Below are 25,067 nucleotides of genomic sequence, written 5' to 3' on the forward strand. Positions count from 1 at the left end.
AATTAGCCAAGTAGAAATCACTCATGTCTGCTGCATCAGGCTCAAGAGCTACTTGAGTTTCTTCTCCATACCTACAAACCAGACTGGTTCCTACAGTTCCTAGATAGGATCTGGATTCCTGAATACACATTAGGAACAGGGACTGCCTTCTCCCTCTGCTTGGCCACAGGCTGAGGAAAAAATGATAACTGAAGGTCATTAAGGCAGTTGGAATCGGAAGGCCATTTTTCTCATTAAAGTGTAATACTAAGAAATGAATTGCTACTGTGGTTCATGCATTAGTAGTTAGATAATTGCTGCAGCACTTGTCATAACAGAGCACTCGATTGCCACCACACACACTTCGAGTGGTAGGTTACACATCAAGCAGCCTCCTAGACAGGTACTAATTGAAGAGCCAGGTGTTACACTTTGCTAGCAAAAGGAGGCTGGCTCTCCATGAAGCAATTACATATGTAACACTATATTACTAAAAGATGTAGAGCTTATTTCTTGCATGTCAAAATGCTATAGCTTCTACATACTTTGAATATGAATGCTGGAGCTGTTAACATATTGGTGAACTCTGAAATAGCATTCCCAAATCAGGGTTCTGTTTCTAGTGGATGAAGGCAAATTTCTGAAGAAAGTCTTTCGCTTTCTCAGGTATTCACCTTCCTGTATGTGTCTGTCAAGAGAATGACTGCCTTATTAGATTCCCAAAATCTCTTCCATGTAGGGGACCCAAGAGCATAAGCTGATTGTTTTTAAAGGGCTAAGCATCAGACTATTTCCTGAATTATAGATATGTTTATGTTGAAACAAATGCTTTTGTTGCAAGGCATCCCTCTGCTTAGACTTTAGAGATCATGTGCTACATCAGAATGAGGGGTTTTTAAAATGAGCTGTCTGTCTTCCCCACTCTCTGGGTAACTAGATACATGTGTAATGCATAGGATAGATTGTCCTTTTTTTAAAAAAAAAAAAAAAAAAAAAAAAAAAAAGGCAATCTGAGAAACAAGAAACTGCAGCTGAGACTGGAATGTGGCACATTATAAATAAGGCAGGAGACAAGATGCACTCTGATGGCTGAATACAGTAAGGTTATTCAGCTCTAAGCCTGCCTGATCACTGAAGTCAAATGTAATTAATTTACTGATGTGATCAAGGCCCGAGGGAGGGAATTTTCCTCTTTTGAAGGAATGGCACCATACATGGGCCAGGAAATCCCTTGGCCAAGGCAGGGTATGTTGCTCCAGTGCACATGTACAGGGAATGAGAGAATGCCACTCTGTGGGCACCACCATAAGCAGGGGTGCTGGAAAGACACCGGGGAGGGAAAAGGAGGCCCCTGAGCTTTGTTACCTGCAGAGATCTCAGCTAGGCAGTCCAGAGAAGCGTGTACTGGTAACTCCTCAGCAAAGGCTGAGACATCATGACTCCTCTATAAATTCTGCCCTCCTCAAGAGCTGGGCACAGGGCTGGCTTATAGCTTCTCTTGAGGAATTTCCACAGTGCAGTCATGAGCTGCATCCTGCCCCTCCAAAAGGATTTAAAGCACTGAAGCTTGAGACACCTCTTCCACATAAAATTCTGGTCTTCATCACTAAGCTAGCAGGCAATTTAGCACATTACTGAGTTGCTGTTGCAATCAACAGATTTTGGCAGGCAGCTCATGGGATTTTAAAGCTGTAGCTAACCATTACTAAGAAAAATAGTTGCCTACATTGTTGTTCAGAAGGCAAAATGAGTTGAGTACCACAGTGAACCCTGTAATACTGTGTCCTATAGCTTCACTGTTATCCAGAAAGGCGGAGGTATATGATAAGCTGTTTCCAGGACTGCTGAAATGACTACTCACATTTGATGCTTTAGATTAATTAGGAGGCTAATAACTCAATGTCACTTTGGCTCAGATTCGGTGAGGAAAGTAGAGGAAATCAACTTCTGATGAATGAAGAAGAACAGGTATAATGGAGATAGAAATGTTACTTTCAACAAGCTTAAACATCATGCTTGTAAAATACTTGTCCATGGATATTAGTCTGGTGAAAAAGCAGCAAAATGTGAGGCAAAGAAATAGACAGACCTCAAATGGATCAGCATGAGGAAATGGTTCCTCTTGGAGTACAAGGCCAGAATTGTCCTTGGAGAGTTTTGAGGCATCCAAATTTCCAGCATGTCCATATGTTTCTTGAGTACCATTAAAATCCCATCAAGCTTAAGGCTACCAATGTACCTTGCCCATTTCATAGCTTTTACCCAGAGTCAGATCATCTCAACATGCTTTTGATATACTGGAAGGGTCAACACATAAGCATACTCCACAGGAGGCATCTGGGATGGCTGAAAGGAAAATATCAACCTTCAAGGTGAGGTTGTGTGTTAGTGACATTCGCTACCATGACAAAGACAAAAATGAGAAAAGAGGACATGAAATAGTACTCAAACAAACCTCCCACAACCACTTCACCAGAAAAACCATGTGCCCCATCTATTAATCCATAACAGCGCCAGCTCTGCAAATACAGATGGGAAGATCAATGGCAACAAAACATCAATTTTGTTCTATTTTCTTTAGTCTACAGTGCTTCTATATGGCAGTCTTCATGTACCAGGAGACATCTCATGTAGTCCGAATCCAGGCTATGGCACCATGAGTTGAGACTGAGCAATTCTACTGCTGCTGGGGAAAAGCAAGGGTGACAGGTGTCAATAAAAACCTCTACAGACATCTTAAAAGTGCTAAAACACAGACAAGCCATCATATGAAATGGTGAAAGAGCCATTAGAGTTTGAGGCTTGTTTTGTAATGGGCAAAATTTGCCTTGAGCTCCTGTCTTACATGAGTCACTCACACATCACAATATTGAGAGATAATATAATTAGTGAGAAATATATATCACCATGTCTTGGATAACACAGAAAGATACCTCTAGCATTGAAACATGAAATAATAAGAGTAACTGATACTATTAAATAACAAAAGTAAGTTTATTTTATCAACATTATAAATATTTTCTTTCCCTCCATTAAACTCCAAGATGAGATGGTAAAATCAGTACAATGGAACAATTCAGGAGCTCCTCAGTTCTACTGAAAAGGGTTCCCTTTAATAACAAATTAAAATGGAAAATGACATTTTGTCAGTCCAGAAACCTCAGTAGCTGAGCATCCCTAGGTACTTTTTTCATTCAAATGGCACAATTCTAAGTGTGTATGCATATGTGTGTGAATCTATATATATGATCTAGATATACATATATATAGTAATATACACACATAGACACAGCCACTGAACAGACACTTTTAGTAAATCAAAATGTTTTGCATGTAATTTAAGTGGGTTCCCATCTGCATGCTGAAATTTTGGCCCTGCACAGTGCAGGCACAATCATATTGTACTAAGCTAGACCCCAGGTGTTCAAGAGAGAGAATACGTACGTGTCACCTTTAACTGCTGCACAGTCTGCCTGCTTCTGGTGGCTGTCCAAAATTGAGAATCCCACTGCACTTGAAAAGGGGTGAGGAATAAATCTGCAGCATCCTGGCCCCAAACTCTTTCCTTTAGTTCACTAAACTTTTGATACCCCTGGCCATGTGTGTGCCATTGCAGAAAACAACATACATGTTCTGTTATCTACAAATACAATACATCACCAGTATCTAATGCATTATGTGTGCAGTGCTTTGGGACACCTTGAAAATTAAAGGCACTACATACAGCCAGCTCCTGTCCTACCTCTAGTGCTGGGGTTTATTTTCATCATACAGTAACTGCTTCCTACTGAGCACACAGTGTGGGCAGCTTTCCAGAGGCACAATAGGCTCACTCTGATCATAGCATCTTACTCCAGCTGCCGGGGAAAACAGCAAGCCAGATTCTCTCATATGCTCCAACTCCTTTGAGCCATCCAAATGGCACAATGGAGTTTAGAAAATCTTACCATCCTGCTAAGCTGCTCCAGAGCCAGCCCCTGTTGCAGCCACGCCTGGGGCACAAGGGATGTCTCACTGAGAGGAGGACCACTGGGGACAGAGAGCGACCAGACCCAGCTCCCTTATCCCAGTGCAGACGTGGCCTCCAGAAACTACCTGTGATTAGATCAAGCCTTTACTGATCCACCTCGTCATGGGAGTAAAGGACCAGGGAGCTGCAACGAGCTTCACTGGCTGTCCTTTGCTCAGGCACCGGTCTGGCCTCAGACAGGACAGAACCAAGCCTCTGGTGTCATTGAAGCTTCTTCTGTTTTTCACATCAGTAAAACAAAACAGAAAGATAAAACCAATATTAATATAATTCTTATTTTTGTCAAATATATAGAAATATTAACGTGTTTCCTCACAGCTGGAAGATAATGCAAGGCCTACCATGAAAACACAGTATGAGGATCTTTCTTGTGGAAATTTCACATACACAAAAATTATACTCTGAGTTTTTATTTTAACAGTTGCCAAATTCAGTTCTAATATATACACATATTGATCTTCGCCACAAGCCCCTGTATGATTATCAAGGGAAGGAATTTGGCTTCCATATTTTATTTTTTAAACAAGAAAGATAAAGACAGAAAATAAGACAAAATACATTTCATGTCGCCATTGATCTATAGATTACAAATATATATAGTTTCCTTCCAGAGGAAGAAATACTAAAGAAATATTTTGCTCATATCAAATGAACTTTTGAAAACAGGAAAAAAAAAAAAAAAAAGTATATTTTTCAGCTCTTCCCTCTCTGCCACAATTACTCTTGTTTGGTTGGTTTTGTTTTGTTTTTTTTTAAAAAAAAAAAAAAAAGATCACATTCATTTCATTTCCACAATGTCTACCAAGGAAGAAAAACTTATCTGAATAATGACCTGAGTTATTTTCATGGTTTCCAAACTGCATGTAATCCCAATGATCACCATCTACCAGAGACTTACACCTAGCAAGGCGCATGAAAACAAACACCAGTGGATCTTTCAAAACAAACAAGAAATCATAAATCTGTTTAGGAATTATGCCAAAAGTGGGCTGGGGGTGTCTTCATGGGAACTGGTCAGACAAATTGGAAGTGGAAGCTCTTCTGTTTCTGACAGCTGAGTTGTCTGTAGTGATTGAAAACCTGAAGGTGAAAATTTTGTGTATGCCTGTGTGTATCGGTGTTTGCTTTCTCTTCTTCTGTGGTTATAAACTTTGAGGCCAGGGAACGGATGAGTACAGAAGACATGGCTGGCCTTTACAGTGGCTAAGCAACTTTACGTTTCCAAGCCTATAGTGGATAACAAGGCAAAGAGATGTTGCTTGTCCTTCTCCAGGGGGGTAGCCCCTCTAAAACTGTTTCCTTGGGGAATCAGACAGTTTACAGGTTCAGCCAAAGGAAGTTTTCCCATTACCAATGCGACTGGGTCAGTGCTTGTTTGTGTGTTGACAGCAGCAAGCCTAGGCTGACCACTGATATTCTAGAACTTCTTACCTCTGGCTGCAACACAAAGGAGACTGAGTCCATAAGTCAGTCCATCAGAACCCCCTCTGTATTGCACAGATCTCTCCCCAGTGTAAAACCCATCTTTTCAAAAGTGAAAAAGAGTTATCAACTTTTAGGCAGGCCTGAAACCTAAGCAAAATTGGGTCAGTCATTGTACACATGATGGTGGTGTGAGAAACCTCACTGGTAACTTTCTGCTCTGCCATACAACAGTATGGTGTACACCATATAATTCCTTCCTGTACAAATTACTGTCTCATAAGGACCATAACTGTATACCCAGCAACAATGAGGAGAAGTTAGGTTTTGTTACTGCTGTAAATTTAACTGTGCCTCACACCTTGAGAAACAAGGCAATAGGCAGAGTCCTCTCCAAAAGTGAGAAAACTCCACGGTGACTGAGCACAGAGGACGCAGCTTCCGAGAAGAGAGCAATGGAGGAAATGCAGCCAGTAAAAATTTTGAGATTTTCCTAAGGGCATCCAGAGCTCCTCAAATTTTTTGCTACTGCCTGACCATTTGTGAAGACTTAACACAGAGTTAACAGGTACTAGTTAACTGATGAGAAGTGAGGGGAATGGGAGATTAAAAGGAATGAAGGAAACTCTAGGGATGGAGGAGGACCTGGTTAGGTATTTTAACGTCCCAGTTAGTCTGGTTCCCCCTCACCCTCTTTTCTCTTTCCTTTTCTTTTTTTAAATAAATTGTACAGATGAACATGGGAGAAGTTCATGCTACTTGCTGGAAGCAATAAAGGTAAATTTCCATGGCCCATGGATTCCACAGACCTTTGAGTGTCCCGCCTCATCCATCATGGGCTAACTTATGGAACCTAAACGTTCCGTGGCAAGACTCAGTAGCCCTTAGAAACTGGTGGCATGTCCTCAGGTATTTTCCATGAGAGTGAGAGACACGTTGATTCCATCAGCTTCTTCCTCACACGATGCCCGAGTGCCTCAGGTACAGCCTTGTGATTTCCAGGGATCCTCTTTGACATTTTCAGACATCAGACTGCTGTCTCCAGATCCTCGTGGGAAACCATTTGGTAGTTTTGTCGACTCTCCAAGTAGGAGGCCAGATCTGGGTCACCAGCTTGCTGAGCCCTGTCACGAGGGGTCTTACCCTATAATAAACAAACAGGAAGAGAAAGTCTTGTGCTAACATATTCAGAATAACAGATGAAAGCGCAACCCAGATAAATTACTACAGAGATGACAGAAGCAAATTTAGAGAATTTACTTATTTGTTGTACAAGCTGGTGTTAACTCAAGTTTTCCTATTAGAGTCTGAAGGTTTCCAAAGTCCTTGTGCAGTTTCAGGCAAATCATGCAGTTCTGCAAGGACATGCTATTTATTACATCACACAGAAGGGTTCACACACTGGAGGGAACTGATTTTTCATTCTAGGGCTACTATGTGAATGAATATGATGCAAAGTACTCTAGCTATCACTTACAAAGGGCACTTCACAGGCTACACACTTTGCTAAGGATGTGCAGAGAGACATGCCCAACATTTGAGATGAGTTCAATATGTCTCATTCTATCTCAAGTACAAATCATTTTTCAGTGCACCAATTTGCTACTCCATTGTCTGAGCTATCTCATGTTAATTTATGTTAAATTGAACCACAAGTCTTGACCCTAAACTATGAAAAAATATTATAAACACATTAAAGTCTCTCCACAAAAACATTCTTGGTCCTTGGATTTCTGGACAGATGAAGATTAACAAGTCAGAGGCCACTTGCCTGGATTTGCAGAAATTATCTTTTGCGATGTTCAGTACTCTCATCCAAAAAAGAGATGATCTCTCTCTCCCCCTTATAGGCTACCTCATACAGCATAACATGGTAGGAGCTGTTTGTAATTGTCTTGCTGTGGCAAAAGTGCTTCTGACTCTGGAACCCAGAGATCCAACAACCTCTCAGCTGCTGACCATCGCTTATGTTCACAAATGCCAGAAGAACAGCTTCTGAACCATGTTCCTAAGTGATTGTAGTATTGACAGAATATTCCTAGGGTTTAATCTTGCCCAGACTATTTTCTCAGCCAAGTGTACACCAAGAGAGGGTTATGGTTAGTGTCACATCGGTGAGCATAAGGGCAAGCAAGGGCAAACAAAATGGTTAGCCATCCTCACAAAGCAAGTCAGCCACAATAATCAAGCCTCACAGACACTATGCAATCACAAACCAAGGCTCCCTCAGGTGGTCCTTGCCCACAGGCCTCTCTTCTGACCACACAGGAGGCAGCTGCTGCTGTGCCATGGAGATGCCTCATTCACACCTAACGCACCGAATAGTTTGAGGCCAGGTTCTCACTATGGTGAAGATGACTCACGTTAGGGACTGAACTGAAGTCTCTTGTACTTGTTTAAATCAGTACAGTTTTCTAAGTACAAAATAGCTTGTTTAAAAAGAGCTGCTCTTGGCACACACAAGGAAGCCTCAATCATGCAAACAGCAGGGACGGATGCTGATCGGTCTCGCTTGGCTGCAGTATTTTATAACTGGTTGATGGGGCTGGGTTACCTTGGAGTCCGTCTTTCTCAGAGAGGCTCCTGCATCCACCAGGAGCTGGCAGATGGCACGATGGCGCTGGCAGGCTGCCTTATGTAATGCTGTCTCACCCCTAGACCAAAGTAGAGAAACCAGCAGTGAGACACATGACACCAATATGCGTTTATGAAGTATGAGGTGCACAGGACAGACAGAGAAGAATGCCGTATTTCTATGAGGTTCCCCTCTTGTTGATAGAGGCAGACTTGTACACTTTCTCCCTTAGCGTCTACATCCTCTGACTCAGTAGAAAAGCCTGCAAGTGCACAAATAGCAGATGAAGAACTTCTGAGAGGTAGAAAAGAAACATGCACAGGTTTTATGTATTCAAAGGACTGAATGTCACATTCCTGTCCAACCACCAGTTCTGCTAACTGCTGTAAAGCCAAACTAGCCACCTTCTTATTTCACAGCTGGCAAAACAGCAACAGTGTTTATTTCTTCCTGAAATTTCTTTCCTCAGCCTCACTCCTGGACACATCCTAGAAAAATTCTGCTTTTCAAAGCCACGACTGGTGCACTTGCTGCCCTGGTTCTGATACCCTGCTCTCTTGGATGTATGAGATCAAGAGCTGTGTTTGTTTTCCACTGCTGGACTAGTGAGCTATTGGGGAAGCCTGAACATATGCTTTTCTAAAGAGAAGGCTGTGTAGTGGGAGCAGATTCATTGCAAAGCTCCTCACTCAGACTGGCACTACATGTAACAGGATTCTGGAACTGACTAGCGTTGAGGTTAAAGATTTATCTAGATTTGCCTGGGAAGGGGAGGAAAGTACGCTTTGAGTGGGTTGAAAAGGTGTCCTTACTACTGTCCACCAAATAGGGCCATTACATAACCTCCAAAATAACAAATGACAAGAAATACATGAGTAGGACAAATCTTGCACCCAGAAAGAGAGAGTGCATAAAGGAATTTCAGCCTCAGTCCAGGACAGGGCAAGTTGAAATATTACTAGGCAACTTTGTAATGAATCTGCCTCTGCTGCATGAGAACTAGATTCAGAATGGGATACGATCTGATTTCCCCCTGAGGATCAAAAGACAAATTCATGCTGCCAGTTACAGCTTGAACCTTCCCTTTTTCAAGCGTTAGTGGTAGAGGGACCTTTGTAAAGGAAAGCCCTCATAGCCATGTTCACTTGCACTTTATTTCAGTGACTGTGCTGTGTTACTGGATGAAGAGAAACAGGCAGTCCATCCAAACTCCATCACCCCTGGAGTGCACACATGCACTTTGTGCAGAACCTTTCTGGTGTTCTCTGTTAGCAGAGGACACTGTGGGATGAGGAATGGTAGGTTTAACCCCTATAAGAAGGGCAAATTTTGCTTCCCATATATTCCATATACTTTCCAGGATTATTGATGCTTCCCTTACATACTCTTTGTGACACCTTGATTATACAACAATACATAGAGCAATTGGGAATTATAAAGGAAAGTGGTTTTTTGTTGGTGTTTGGTTTTTGTTTTCTTTTTGTGGGTTGTTTTATTTTTTTTTTTATAACAGCAGAGGTGGTTGAGGTTCTCACTATTTGACAGAAATCTTCAACTGCACAGGTTGTGGCCACCTGAGACAGCTAATGCAGAGCACCCTGGATGAACCAAGAAGGGAAGGAAGAAAAGGTGTAGAGCAAGAAAAGTAATTTCTAGATTTCTGGAATTTACTCTTCAGGTTGCTCCCTCAGTAACTGGATGCCAGAAATGTCAAAACACAACGCAAGCCTTGTATTCCTCTAGAAAGATTAAGGAGGCATGGGAAGCAATACAGAGGAAGTCCTTTACAGAATTCAAGAAACATTTGTTTTAGGCCAGAAAGACACATATGAGGTGGTTGTTGTTTGGATTTAGGGGGACTTTTGTTTTGTTGTTTGTTTTTTGAAAAGCTGTGCCATTTTGCAAGCTTTTTTATTTGAAAGTTTGCACCTGAAAAACGAGAGAAATCTGCTAGGCTAATGCACATAAATTGCAGGGCAGGATAGGTTGTACTTACGTTTCACTGTCTGTCATGTCCAGTAATTCAGATGGACCTGCAAAAGACAGTCAGATATGTCATATAGCATTTGCTTACATGACTAGAAGAGTATGATTACCAGGAGAAGGCTCCCAGTGCAAATATGTAAAAGAAGCCAACCAAACGTTCCATTTGCACAAGTATGTCAAACTTTAAGGTAATATTTGCTTGTGCGAGCCCTTGCACTAGCAAAATTCTGAATGCACAGTCTCTGCTGGCATGTCAGTGAGTGGCAGCTTCTAAATTATACTGGGAATGAATATTCATGGAGTTTATTTTCTCAGTCTTCACCTTGCTCAATTAAGTGGTTCACCTAAGTACAGTGCATTGAAAATGCCAATATACTGAAAACTCTGATATATTGCAAGTTAAAATCTATCGTTAGTACTAGAGGGAAAATGTCATTAGGAAGTTGAAATAGCCAAATTCTGTCCTGAATGACAACCCTGTGCTACTCCATTTAATAGTGTTATACAGAATGTAGATCAGGGTGGAATATTCCCAGCAGCCTTTATATTGATATGCAAATCCTGTACTCTACTGGTTAGCAATGATCAGAAAAGTAAGATTAAGAAAAACAGAAAAGATTTTTGTTAAGTGGGACAAAATAATGCATTTATGCTAATGTTCTTCCATCCTTGATATTCGCTACAGGCAGATGTTTATAGCAGCAAATTCCATCACGAATTACAGTGATATGGAAAGACTAGGATCTGGATACCCTTTGAAATGAGAAAAACTTTTCCCACTGCAGTCTGTCTTATTATTCTTCTCTCCACTGCTCTGGAGTATAGTGCCAGATGGTATGGGGCAGTTAGCAAGGGGAACAGTGAAACTTTATAGGAATTTTTCTTCCTGTGCATGAATATTTCTCTTCAGCACAGTTTGACTTTGAAATTCAAGAGTCCTCAAGAGCTTACAGCAAATCTCACCTGAAACTGAGGAATTTCACACTACTTGCTTACAAAGGCCTACACACAACTTCTCTACACTCCTTTCACTCTGAGTATGTGTCAAAATGGATCAGAGCAACCTCTCTCTCCCTCACTGCTTTTATAACATACACGTGCAATATCACTGGGGACAGCTGTCTGCCTCAGCTCCTGGAGCTTCATCTTCTGTCATCATGAGAAAGGGGTGGTCAAAAAGGTAGCATACTGAGTCCCCAACACACAGAACATTGCATACCTGTTGTGGTAGTTCTCCAAACTCATTAGCCACTGCCATTTTTAATGCACAGCACCCTGACTCTACCACCACACATCCTCACTTCCACACTGGGCAGTTACGTGTTTACTTCTCCCCATCAAAAAGAAGACTCACTTATGACCCCTGAGCTCCCATAAGCATGAAGAAAGATACAGGGGGCTAAGCAGGGCCCCTTGTTGAAAGAAAAGAAAGATAATGCCTGAGAAACAAAACAAAACAAACAAACAAACAAAACAAACAAAAAAAAATACTCCTTTACATTTCTTAGGAGAAAATCATCTTCTTTTCTCAAAAACAGAGGTAAATCCCCATGGCTTGCTGCAATGCCACATCCCAGTGACAGGTAACCAGGAACGGCCTTCAGTGTGTTAGAAAAGACACTGCCAAGTAAACTATTATTTCTGCTCATGGATGGGACAAGAAAGGTTGCGATGAAAAGGGTGACTGGTCTGGCTGCATTGGGCATAGAGGTACTTGCCCTGGTAAATGGAAAAAGGTATTAACACATTAGGAGAAAGGATAGAGAGAAGTTAGAAGAATATGACCTGAGAGGGAGGAGAAGGTCGAGCAGAGTGGGTCTGGAGAGAAAAGAAGCCAAGGGTGAAGGAAAAGTGGTCTAGAGAATAAAGAAATAGCAAGGCTCAGTCAGGGGAGCTGTGCTGAGGATTGGGCGGGCATCCTGCACGTACAAACCCGAGGAGGTTCCAGGTACATCCCGCCAGTGTTCAAAGGGTGATCTCCTGAATACTGTCCCAAATAAAGCATTTCATGGGAGTGTCTTAACTTCATTCCAGTCATAAAGGACAGATATTGGGGTTAATCGATCAGCAGCACAACGTGGTACGAGGATTCATTCATTTCATTCTTTCTGGCCTATCTCTGAAGCTGGAATGTCCCAACTCACACACAGCCTGAGCTGTGCTCTTTACTTCATTTTATTTTCACTTGTGCTTCTCTTAAACCATCTCACGCCCTCCTCCTAATTCCCTCTCCCCTCTTTTTTGGACCTCATTTTTACATCAGTCTCCCTGGCGCTGCCAACCGACCATTCCAAATCCCCCTCTGCCCCAGGACAAAAGCTGCACAGATGTGGGAAGGGCTGGCACTGGGAAAGCTAACGGCACTGTCATCCTGACCCAGCGGGGAGGCGGCTGTTTTACTCCGGGACAAGAGGCAGAGAAAGAAAAGGGGACCAAGGCGCAGAGAGAGAGAGGACAAAATAACCCAATAGAAATCCGGAAGGGAAATGCATGAGTGAGATTTCTATCAAGGAAAACAGCAGGGGGGGAAATAAAAACAAAAGATAGAAAAGTGTGGAGAGGTGGAGGGAGGAAAAGAAAGGAGAGAGAGAGAGAAAGAGAGTGAGCGACTTGGGGGCTAAAGAATGGCAGGATGGGGACAGAGGTGGGGGGGAGAGAAGTTCGCATGAAAGGAGCTGAAAAGCATGACACACGGAGGGGAAGCCCAGCTGAGATCACTCTCTTTCCTTAACATCTCAGATAGACTGTCTGTGTAGAATTGTTAACTTTTTTCCTTCTCTCTTTCTGCCCCCTTTCACTCCACCAAAGCCCCTCTCCAGTTTCTCAGGAGGCAAAGCAGCCTGAGCTGGGAATGGGAGGAGGGAAGGGAAGAAGATGCTCAAAAGCAGCTGCCCTTTAGCTGAGCTCACTACAACATAAAAGAGATACTAAATGACCATATTTCAGAGGCATTTCCAAAATATACAGCACCATGCAGTCTTAAAGGCCTCTGGGCCGCTGCACACCCTGCCCTCTACAATGGATGTGGTTACAGCTACCCACAGGAGACCCAATGTTATTAACCCCTGCTAGTCCCTTGTCCTGTCAGTCCTTCACAAAACTGAAGAAGAAGGATATTTGCTTTCAGCAGTAAAGCCTGACATTGTCAGTATTTCTGGGTGTTTATCTGTCAAAACCCTCTTTGTTTAATAACTTGATTCAGGTTGTTATCTGAGGGACAAAACTGGATTTGGTTCCTTACCTTCAAAGAGGGAATATTTTTAAAGTAATAGTAATCTGCAAAGTCAAAACTATTTCAAGCCTTCCCACAATTCCACACTCCTCATTTTCACCCTATGTGAAGACTAACAGGGTCTGTTTTTTACTGCTAGTGTCTTTTAGCTCAGAATTTCCATTGTAGCATAGAGGGTAGTCAAGCTATGGGAGTGTGCCTTCCACCATAACTGCCTCTCAGCCGTGTTGACCTAAAATTTGGTAAACGTGCACATTAAAATAGACTATTTTATACCTTGTGCCTTCTAGGAAAATTAAGCTATTTTCTGCTCAGGCCCGTCACAAATGTCCACTACTCTAAAACATTCTGCAAATCTAGACTTACTAGCAAATGTCAGGCAAATTCACTCTTTTTCAGTGTTGGTTTCTGATGACTATTCAAACTTTGCCCCTGACATACATCTCTGTCACAGCAAAATTCTTTTTCCAAAAGCCTTCTTTGGAACTCCTGAATCTGGTCAGGATGCAAATCCAGACTCACTGATGGCTCTTCACTTTTGACTGTGCAGTGTTAAGAGTAACAAAAGCCTTTTTACCAGAGGATGCTATCTAATGGAGCAAGACACTGAGGTATGAGATAACAGAAATGTACAGGGTGGGATGCTGTAGTGATTGATTGTTCCACCAGAAGTTCCCACCATGAATTCCTAAGGCAACTGTAAATTTCTTTCCTCTCTTCTGTTTAAAACTGAAATACCCTAGATGAACTACAGAATTCTTGTCTTTTGAGTCTCTAGAGAAGAGAGAAGGCAAACCTTGGAATGTCTTGTATAATGGTTATAAATTACAAATAGTTCAGAACTGCCAGATAAAGACTCCAAGCCAAGTTTGATTCTAAATACAGATGATGATTTAGGACGTCCTTTTTCTAATAGAGCTTCTTAAACCTTTCCTAATTTTGTTTGTGTTAAGCAAGTAAACAGTTAACTCTAATGTATATGCATTAGGGTGTGAGACAGTTGCTGATAGAAACACTAAGCAGATGTTGTTCTGAGGCCTACTGAGTTTGGCCCTCAGTTTCAAGCTAAGTGTTCCTTAGCCCGGCTATAGACTGATCTTAAAAGGTGACCCTCCTACTACAAGCAAAAACCCCTGATTTAGGCAGGCAGTCTTGAACAACAGATAGGTCTCTGTGTCTTCCCTTCTTGCACAGGGGATAGAGAGAAACTGTTCTGCAGGAACAGCAGCCAACACAACTGTTCCTGCAGCAGTAAGCAGCTGTCATCCTGACACCTACTACTTTGGTGCATCAGCTGCTATTCCAGGCTTGTGCCAGCCCACTGCTAAGTATCTGGCAATACTGCAGAGCAGTCTCCTTGTGTGACTCATCTCTGCTTTTTCTAATTTAAGAAGGGGTATTTTACTCCCCTTATCTGCAATCATTCTGATCAAGATCACAAAAATCTCTTCCATTAATGTCCCTTGCATATTTGCAGAAAGCACAAAGCCATCACCACAAAGGACAGTCACAGCATCACTACACCATTTTCTCTCCTACATAGTTCCAGTGCTATGAGCGGGGCGGGATTCTCCACTCCTGTATCACATTTGATTCACCCCACTAGTTTAGGCAATTAAAATTCCTGGTATGGTGGGTTTTGTCTTGTTTTGTTGTTGTTTTTTAAAGGTATTCAGGAGATTTTCCTGGTGTGATTAATAATAGGTTTTCTGTGCTGTGTGCTGGAGGGTATTTTGCAGAGAAACTCTTACTAATATTATCTCCAGCCATTATGGGAAGCAGATAAACTACAGAGGAAGTATGGCTGGGCAGAGGTAATTCTAGATTGGGAGTAAGACACATCTTCATCAAGAGTGGATAAGAGCAGAAATGAGAAGCTAGATACAGAAAAAGTCTCAGATATTAGTAGCATTGGATTGGGTCTTATACACTAATTAATGCTGAGAATATGCCAGATGCCAGGGAATGTAACAGAAGAACAAGGACATTATGATGATGATGATGATTCAGCAAGAGAGCTCATTTGTGACTGAGAAGTGCCCAGGATAGAAATGAGCTTCATAAATTGCTTGGTGGGAGAAAGAGAGGAGGCCCCTATTAGAGCACTGTCCCATGTATTCCCTGATCCCCAGAGAATGTTAAACAAACAATGCATTTGGAGGACCCCAGAGGACATATGTCTGGAAAGCTGCAAAAGCTTCCTGCCATCCTTGGGGATAAAGTAGGGAGAGAGGAACTGAGCTGACATTTGCTCAACCTTCTGGTTTGTCTTTGTCTAACAGTCCATAATCCCTCACATTTCTCTATTCACTTCAAAAATTCCCATGCATTCCCTGCTCACATCCTTACCAGTTTAAATGATCCCATTTTAAACCTTCACCAAAGAAATGGTAACTGGGTCAGACTGTGAGTAAGCTAAGGTATATGTGCGTAAGAAAAATCCTGGAGAGGCAGCCATGGCACCGAATTGGCACAGTGAGAAGAGACCAGAGGTAGAAGAAAATAAAGTGAAATTATGTCTGTCTACAGAATTCAGAGGCACATATATGCAATGTGACTAAAGAGATAATCCAGAGAAGTTAAATAGGAGGTAGAGTTAGCACTGGTAAACCTTGTTACAACTGGTAAGAAAAATAGCCAATATTGGGATGTAAGGCCAACTACACTCAGCTATCCATGTGTATGATATTATATATTATGTATCTATACATAAAAGAGTAAAGTAGCAGTTCAGAACCCTTCAGTCAGGTATCTGGGGCACAGTTCAGTTGCCCTCACACAGATACTGCATGCCATTTGATATGCCTATGGGTAGGTCTTTGGTTGCATTTGGAATGACAGGGATGCTTGCTTGGGCTCCAGCTGCCAGTCCAGTACGGATCTCCTATGGGCCTTGTATGTTCTGGATATCCAAGGGCAAATGACATTAGATAGTTATGTTTAGCTAAATGAATTGTGTAGGTAACTCTCAGCTGAATTACTTGCTGGGCCGCAATGACTACTTTGACTAGGGTCTCCCTTGAGCTAGTCATGGTAGAAGTCTGCTGCCATTAAAGATACCCTCCTCACTTCCATCTGATACTGAAAGAGGACAGGTCTCCTCTAGTACCTCTGTCACACAGGAGCAAATTAATTGAGTTATGGATCTCTGTTGACAGTACAGGAATTTAGACCCATCGATTACATGACATCTATAAGTAAACACCTAAATTTAGGAGTCAAGCTCAAGCTAAATCCCACCCCAATTAGCACAAATGTTAACAGATGGATTATTGCCTTTTCCTTTCCTATGAGTTGTGCCTTTTTCTCCTCTGTACAATTTCTTCAGTAACTTTTGAGCATTAGGTAATGCTTATTCCAATTGCCAGAGGCAGTCTCTGTGTTTAGTGCTAACACTGCTGCTGAAATAATATAGCTGATTTTGACATACAGAAGTCAAAATAGCCATTAATATTTTGAAGAGGGATCAGAGAAGAGTTACAAGAAGGTTTAAAGGACTAGAAAACATTTCCTACAGTGCAGGAGGCTGATCACTGGGCTTTATCTCTGCATGCAGAGCAGTGACAATATTACTGTACCACTCTCCAGCAGCCAGTGAACAAAATTACGATAGTTCAACAGGCAGAAACTCCTAAATGTGACTGCCTCAAACATATGTACGCACACAAATTGCTGCACAGCTTGTGTAAGCATGCCTGCAATCCTGTTACTGACAAAGATAAAAAGAGTCGAAAGGAAAAAAGGGAAACGGTATGATAGTAGCCTATAAATATAAATACAAAATGGAGATCATAAATTTTTGTTATCCTGTGGTCTTGAATCTAAGCGAGACATAATATTGGGGGGTTAGAAGGCAAGCTGGGCAATTTCAGTCTAGAAATAGATGCACAGATTCCTGACCAGTGTGTTATTAAATGCTGAGATAATACCAATGGTTGGATGGGCTCTTCATCGCTGTAAACATTTTAATGAAAATTAGATGCTTTCTACAACATATGCTCTAATTGAAAAACAAATTAGTTCAGAGGATTCCTATGCCAGAGGTTCTGACTAGAGCATCACACTGCTTCTTCACAGCCCCCCAACTGATGCCACTGTGAAAACACCCATCCATCTCAAAAGCCATCTTTATTTTTGTTTCCACAACTTCTGTTTCTGTGGAGCCATTACTGTCATTGCTACCACATTCCTAGCCTCCTGCTCACACATGCTGCAGGTAGACATTTTGCTGAGGGTACCCACAGAGGAGTGAGGGCACTCAGCTGCACGGTGAGCTTTTACCTGACTGACATATGGCTGAAGTACAGCTCTCTGTGGCCTTCCCCACTGTGACTCACCATGCTCCAGGATGTATTTCACAATCTCACTATGCCCAGTCTTGGCAGCATGGTGCAACAAGGAGCAGTGATCAGGTCCTTGGATTAACAAATTGGCTCCTTTTTTACAGCACTCTATGAACTGTAAAATATAAAAAAAAAAAAAACAAACAAACAAAAAACCACAAAAAAACAAAAAAAAACAAACAAACAAAACAAAACCACAGAAGGATAAGATGGGAGGAAAGAAAAATATGTAAGCAAATTATTTACTAATTTTCATAGGACATCAGTAGAAAAATGGAATATTACTTTAAAGCCAGATTTTAGGCCCCAATGAAAAAATATATTAAACTAGAAGTATTGACAATTATATGGGTTAAGAGCAGCAGTTTTTGTTTCCTAAACAATGAGACATTGCTACTCTACTAGTGATGAATTATTTCTTGCTAACAATGCTTGCAAACTACTTCTGGTGAAACTGTTGGGATATTTTAAAATATATGTATTTGACAGAAAATTCTGTCTTCTCTACTGAAAATTTCTTTTTTTTTTCTCAGCACAGGAGACAAACACTTTCTGACTAAACCAGAAAACTCCAACTCAAAAATCCACAGGGAGGTGGGGTTCAGTTGCCCCAAATCTCCCATCCTCACTCTCTGAATCCCACCTGGGGCTGGCGGAGGGGGAAGCACTATATGGGGTAAGAACAGACAGAAAACAGCAACCCCTCGGTCTCAGAAATGCTGCAAACTCGGCGGGGGGTGGGGGGGAAAGGGGGCAGGGGGCGGGGGAAAGCCATTTGCAGTGCAGATCACTGCAGAAAATAGGTCGAGGACTGCAACAGTGAGGCATCATTTATGATGCACTACATCTGAAGAAGGTCAAGAAGTTTCCCTGTCAAAGCAAACTCAGGCAAAAAGTTTTCAAGAAGTGGAAATGGGACAATATTTCTATGACTGCTGGTTGAAGGACTGCTCTCTAGATGCTGCAGCCACAAGCACAAGGGCAGAGGTATAGAAGGGGCACCTGCAGGCAAAGAGTTGGCCTAACAGTACTGTCATTTTTACAAATGGCTCCAAGCTGGCTTCCTGCAGATAAAATTGCAATCATTAATCACAGTCCTCATCCAAATTCGAGGGCATGTTTTCAAATCCTGACTTGGCTGCTGAAAAATGCAGCCCGAATAACTGTCAGACATGGAACTTTAGACTTCGGGCACAAAACATTTTTGCATGCCTTTTCCTCCTAATAACTAACAATAACAAGACACCACATGTTTTGAGAGAGCCATCTGATGATAAAATAATAAGCTGAGGTTTGTTTTACCTGGTCTGGTGGTTGCCTAGATAGAAGTTATAAAGCCTCTAGCAACTCTAAGGGCTTGGCCACCAACCTCACTGCCATAAAATATCCTTTTCTGTGTAGGGCTGTGTCAGAACTACCCTGCTCAGCGCTGCATTTGCCAGTATAGTAATTTCCCTGTTAGTAAGTGACACATTGCTCTATGCAGTGCACCATGAATCCTGAGCTCAAAGTTGCAGTCTAACACCAGATCCTATTCACTCAAATTTCACATCTCACCTGACTGATGTGTTCCCCTAATATTCAGGGTTTCCTGGAAAGGCTGTAAAATGGCATTTGCAGTCTCTACAGCAGTCTATTTATGTTTTGAGCAGAGGTGTGATAAAATTTACAGTATATCAGACCTGCAAAAAGCTCTGAAATAGCGGACACTCAGTGCTCTGTACTTACCTTCAGCAGATCGCCAGCTATGACTGCCTGTAAAAGTGCTGCATAAGACAAACAGAAAACTAATGTTAGGCAGAAAGCATTATGTATATAGCCTCACAGCTGAGAACATAGCTCACAGTATGTGCAAGTTAATACCAATGCCCCAATCAACTTGCCTTCTCATATACTATCAATACCAATGCAAGCCCTGCACTGGCAGGCAGATGGAAGACCGCCCATGTTGCACAAAAGCTGTAGGAACATCAAGCCAGTGTTTCCAATGTTGCCCTAGAACTGCATGCTTCTATCTGAATTTTTGCGTTGAGACACTTCAGGGGCCTTTCAAGAGTGGCCACAGGGTGGGCCCAAATCTCTGACACCTGAGCCATCACTGAAGATATCAATGTCAAACACAGTGGAAGCATATTCAGATCTCTCAGACTTTATTCATACTGATGTTGGAGCAGTCATTCAGTCTCAAATACACTGAGAGTCTCAAGTTGCAGACGATTAGGTGGCAAAATAGAAAATTCTTAATAATTATTTGTATTACAAAAACATTTTGACCTGCCACTCAGGTCTGGCAGGCAGAGTCCAACACAGAGCAGGATCCAGTCCCCACCTTTTTAGCCTTTGTAATTTAAACAGACACACAAGGAAAAAGGCATAGATAGGCAAAGCGAACAAAGGCTCACAGCAAGGCAGGACAGAGCTGTGCACAGAGCCAGGAGCTGCTCACTGCCTGCTACTGTCCGTCCCACGCCCATTAAAAAGAAGGGAGACAAAACCCTGGGATTCTGTATTGCCCTACGTATAGGCTACATTCAGCTAAAAACACCATGGTGGCAAGTGACCACAAACATGAGAAGTTGTTTCAAATGTAGAACTATGCAGCTATTTTCTCCTTTTTTCCTCCCTCTCCTTATCATGAGATATATATATAGTAAAAACCAATTATGAGTAATCTTTCTGGGAAAGCACTTACTTGGTTTGCATCTTCGAAAGCATTAAACATCTGCCTCAGTTCATACTTTTTCAAGAGTGCCTAAGCCCATTTCTGTCTTTGAGTCTAGGCAGCGCAATCAAGTTAAGCATTTGTTCAAGTGCCATTCTTGATAAAGATGCCAAAAGCTCACGTGGGGAGGAACAAGGGGGAAAGCAAGCCATAGTATAGCCTTGCCTCTGAAAAAATAACACACAGGAAACTTCACAGTGTGAATTCCACAAGGAGCTTGTTATGGTTTCAGAAACAACACATCCAAACCAAACACTGCAGAAGAGGAAGGGAATGCAAAGACGACTCAACAAATGTCCCTTTCTTTGAAAACACCCTGGGTTGTTCGTGGCTTTCTGGTCTTGACAATGCCTCATGCCCTGACCACACAGCAGTGGGAAAAGCAAAAACTCAGTCCAGCTAAATTCTTACTTGGGAAAGCTGTAGCAGTAATTTTTATAACATTGAATTTAGGGCAGTTTTACAGCAATCATGAGTTAATCAAAGTCCTGCAAATCCATTTGGCATCTGTGGGAGTGAGAGCACAGATTTGAGGGATGGAAAAAGACACTGACAGGTAAGAGCTAGAACTGGAAAAATACATGTACCTCTTTTCTTCAAATTTCATTTTCACTGGTTTACAATCTTCTTTTTTTTCCACAGTAGTTCTAATATTGGCTCAGCCCAAATGAATAGCAGAGCAGAATTTATCCCTTGTGTCATTCATTTTATCTTTTTCCTCCTTTTTCACCGACCTGGTCCCACTGCCACATTTATTCTGTGGGCTACCGCAATTCGGACTTGTATAAAAATTTTGTTGTCCTTACACACATGAAAATCAAATGAACCGGTGACACCAGCTTTTCATTGCCTTCTACATACAGTATTTTAAAGACATGGTTTCCCTGAAGTTACTTCTTAAGAGGCAGAGATACATCTTCTATGTTGAGCATCCATAACCAGAGGTTGGCCTGGTGATAAGGCTATTAGTACAAAGCATCTCCAAAGCACATTCAATATAATTAGACCAATCTTTTCCTTTCTTTTCTAAGCCTCCAATCCAGCAAAGTATTTAGACAGGTGCTTAGCTTTGAGCTAATCACATTCTTTTCACCAAGTCTACCTGCACACTTAAAATCAAGTGCTTTGCTAGAGTAGAACCTATTGCATAAATGAATACATTACAGATCAACAAAACCAGCTGGCATAACGAGCAGATTAGACTACAGTAAAATAATTCAGTGTAAGCCAGGGTGCTGGAAGGCTTAGAAGCTATTGAACTAGAAATGGAGAAAGGTTCTTTAGAATAGGGAACACATTTACATAAACATATGAATATTGCTTAGCACACTAACCCCATAGACCCAAATGGGACGACTGCTGGGCATACTGAGGAGGAGGGTGAAGATGGCAAAAATCACCTGGTTTTTAAAGAGATGGTAAAACAAGTAAGCAGATGGCATTGACAAGAGAGAGCAGACTGAGAAATTGGATAAAAATGCTGTTAACATGCAATGCCAGGCTAGCTTAAAATTACAACCATTAAAGTGAGAATCGGTTTATTTCTTCTGAGTAACACTGGCGTAATATATAACATGAATTATGCACTTGTTCTATCATATCATAAAATACCTTCAAGTCTTAAAGATGCCTCAAAAATTACTTGATTTAATAAATATTTAAATCAAGTCATTATTTTCTTCTCTCCTAAGACAAGCATTTGTCACGACTAATAAAAATGTGGTATTACCTTTTGCATTTATTTAGCAAGCAGATTTATTGCTGATGAAAGGTGACAGCCTGACAAGACTGGAGACTGAAGTGCTCTGTCCAGATAACGAGGAAGCACTCAGTCTGCCACCGTGGTAGACTCCCCAGGCTGCCTTTGCAGTGAAGCTCAACCTTGTCTACTGGTACACCCCTGCAGACAGCCCCTGCTCCATCACTGACCTCTCTGCTGAAACTGCCAGCAAATGTGTCAATCACTGCCCAGGGTGATGGAACGTGACAGAAACAATCAGCTGCTAGGATATGGACAGTCAGAAATGCAGACTGTGTATGTAACAACTGCTAGAGACTAGCAACTTTTAGTTTCCACTGGGATAATTTTGAGAAATGGTTCTAACCACCCCTGTGGCCCAAATTACAGAAGAAACCTCATTTTAAAAAAAGCAAACACAAGTAAACAAAAACTCCAAATAAACCACCCCAAAATGAATTAAAAGACTCAAACCACACACTTGACTTATAGATTAAATATTGAACAACTACAAGCGGATAATGCAGTAACAGAAAAAACACCATGCTAAAAAGGCTGCTAATGGAATTCTGGTAATGCTGCAAGCTAGTGCAGCTTGAGACACAAGAAGAACACCTACTAGTACTCCAATACATGCCAAAACCAATACATTTCCTGTGGCATGTGTCATTCATTATTTCTATGTTAGTGTCCACTGTTTCTATTGGAAACAGCTATTTTTATTTCATATTCTAAAATGTTAATGTGACTGAGCTACAACAAACATTTTTGCTTCCCAGTCATAAAATTAACCTACTAAATCACAGTTGCTCTCTGATTCTGCATGTGAATTCAGCAGCATTAAAACAGCACTGCAAAATCAGTCATTAAACACCGTGAAACAGATAATGAAGGAGTGAGGTATCTGTACTCAGTAACTTCAGAGTCTGCAAGATGCCTAGGAGGTCTCACAGGGCTGCCTGGATGGTCAGAAGATAAAATAATCCTCCACAGAAAGCAACCTGGCATCCCTGCAATAGCTCTTGTTGCATATCTCCCTCCATGGACTACAGAACTTCTAGGAACAATGCCCTCCTATTTGCAGTACCTAAATTAAAGGCCAAACTAAGACAGAGAGGGGATCCTGGAGAATGACATGATGTCAGGAGACATGTCTGATCACCTGCAAGGACAACCAAACAAGGACAAAGTGGGGGGGTCCTCCTTTGAAGGGTCTTTGAGGTATGATACTCCTGGGACCAGGCAATGCTCATGCTCTCAGAAGTTTTGGGAGCTCTTTGTACAGCATACAGGTACAGCATGAGAATGCTTCATAAACGTAAGGGCTACTAACTAAGACAGACCCACAACTGCAACATGTCAAAAGAAAACAGCAGGAGAGGGACAGAAGTCATTGCCACCATCTTGTTCACTTCAAAAGCAATGAAAATTCTCAGTAGCATCACAAATAAGGAAAACCTCAACCAACAACTACTCCTTCCCATCTGCCCTGCAGGAAAATTCCCTCCTGTTCCCAAAGCTGCTGATCAACTTAACACCAAAGTCATAAGCAGGGCTCAGCACCAGGCTATCATGCCAGAATTTTGCTACTTTTAGAAAGAACACGGAGAAAAAAATTCTTTCGAACCCTCATAGGTAGCACCTCAGGATCACAAGGTTCTTTGTTTAAAGTAGGTTGACATGGAAGATATTTAGTAAGTTAGCAAACTAACCATTAGGGAGTCAGTGAGAGGAGCTTGCTTTCATTGAGAAGAATCTTACAGAACAGTACAGTTCTGCAGTCTACCACCGGAGGGATCATTATAATTTAAAACTATGCTTTAAAGTGCAAGTACCACACAAAGGAGTTGTCACATCCAAGCAGCCAGTTTGAGATCTACGAATGAAAAGCAGTATGAGAGCAAAATATGATTTGCAATAGTATATCTTACCATGGGTTAAAAAATACCAGACGAACAATACATCTGATCAGTGCATGACAGCATTTAAGCGCATGGCAAATTATGGCAGAATTCAACTACCAGAACTCCAACAGAATTAGGGCTCATAAAATCTTTAGCTCTTTCAAAAGACACAATATAAGACAGCTGATGAACTCCAGTGATCAGGACCTTGTTTTTCAGGCAGTGCCTGCAACTGTCCAGCCCTTTCTCAGACAGCTAGCACACCAATTCAGCACTTGGAATTGATATGCCTTCCATGTTTCAGTGATGGATGTTTCTTACTGGTTATAGGCAGCTAATAAAAAAATACTAGACATTAGAGATTTGGTGTGGGGCCCCCAGAATTTGAGCCTCAGTGTCCACCACCATCTCCTGGTAGCTTTGCTCAGGGGAACTCTTAAGGAACACCTCATGAAATACTGCCTTGTTCAAACCTTAGTGAGCTGATAATGAAGAAGAAACTGCAGCAGAAGGTGACATCATCAGATTTCTTGAGAAATATTACACTTCACTTGGCCTATCATTAACTTCCAGAACATTTCCAGCTCTTTATTGCTGTTGTAGATCTTGTGAAATTCATAGTCAGAAATTTAAAGTAATTACTGTTTTACACATTGAGACATTAAAAGCTGACCCTGACTACTAGAGTGCTTTTACACAGCTGGAGCCTTCTGAGCTGTTAAAGATCAGCATTACAGAAATTATAAGAAAACAAGACCTCGTTCTTAATTTCCCACTAGTTTTATATAAATCAATAATTTCTATTTCAATCACTCAAAGCTACAGTCTCAAGTGAGTGTGAAGTCCATATAGATTATCATTCAGAAATACATTATTTTCTCTGTAAACAGTAATTTGCTTGTAATAGCTTTGTACAATCTAGGAAAGGTCAAATCTAATATGACAAACTGACAGTAACATAACTTACCCAGAAATGTACAGAACTGACTTTTTTCTACTCTAGCCATGATCTTCAACCCTGTCCTGCAGATGAAAGGGGTAGAGGGCACCACGGGGAATTGGTTTGTGGACTACTTCCCTTCCAAGATGACTATGAAAAACAAGCATCTAAGATATAGAGCAGTTGCATACACTTG

The 25,067-nt window shown here is 41.5% G+C and overlaps 1 protein-coding gene across 6 annotated transcripts in view; it reads right to left on the minus strand.

The window, feature by feature from the left end:
• Positions 1-969: 969 nt before the first annotated feature.
• The window catches only part of DGKI (diacylglycerol kinase iota), a 178,614-nt gene continuing 154,516 nt past the window's right edge, over positions 970-25,067 (minus strand). For 3 of the 6 annotated variants that reach the window (XM_026867969.1, XM_026867968.1, XM_026867970.1), the window contains 5 exons: positions 19,296-19,333; positions 17,562-17,682; positions 10,003-10,039; positions 7,986-8,085; positions 970-6,575 (listed from right to left, as the gene is read on the minus strand). In XM_026867969.1, the coding sequence (XP_026723770.1) occupies positions 6,459-6,575; positions 7,986-8,085; positions 10,003-10,039; positions 17,562-17,682; positions 19,296-19,333 (413 nt within the window). In that variant the 3' untranslated portion in view covers positions 970-6,458. Of the gene's footprint in view, positions 6,576-7,984; positions 8,086-10,002; positions 10,040-17,505; positions 17,683-19,295; positions 19,334-20,630; positions 20,797-25,067 lie in introns of those variants that run through there. The other 3 variants (XM_026867973.1, XM_026867972.1, XM_026867974.1) reach the window with 3 other exon arrangements.

The sequence above is a fragment of the Athene cunicularia genome (assembly GCF_003259725.1).
Source record: "Athene cunicularia isolate RWA chromosome 1 unlocalized genomic scaffold, athCun1 chr1_part2, whole genome shotgun sequence".
Lineage (NCBI taxonomy): Eukaryota > Metazoa > Chordata > Aves > Strigiformes > Strigidae > Athene > Athene cunicularia.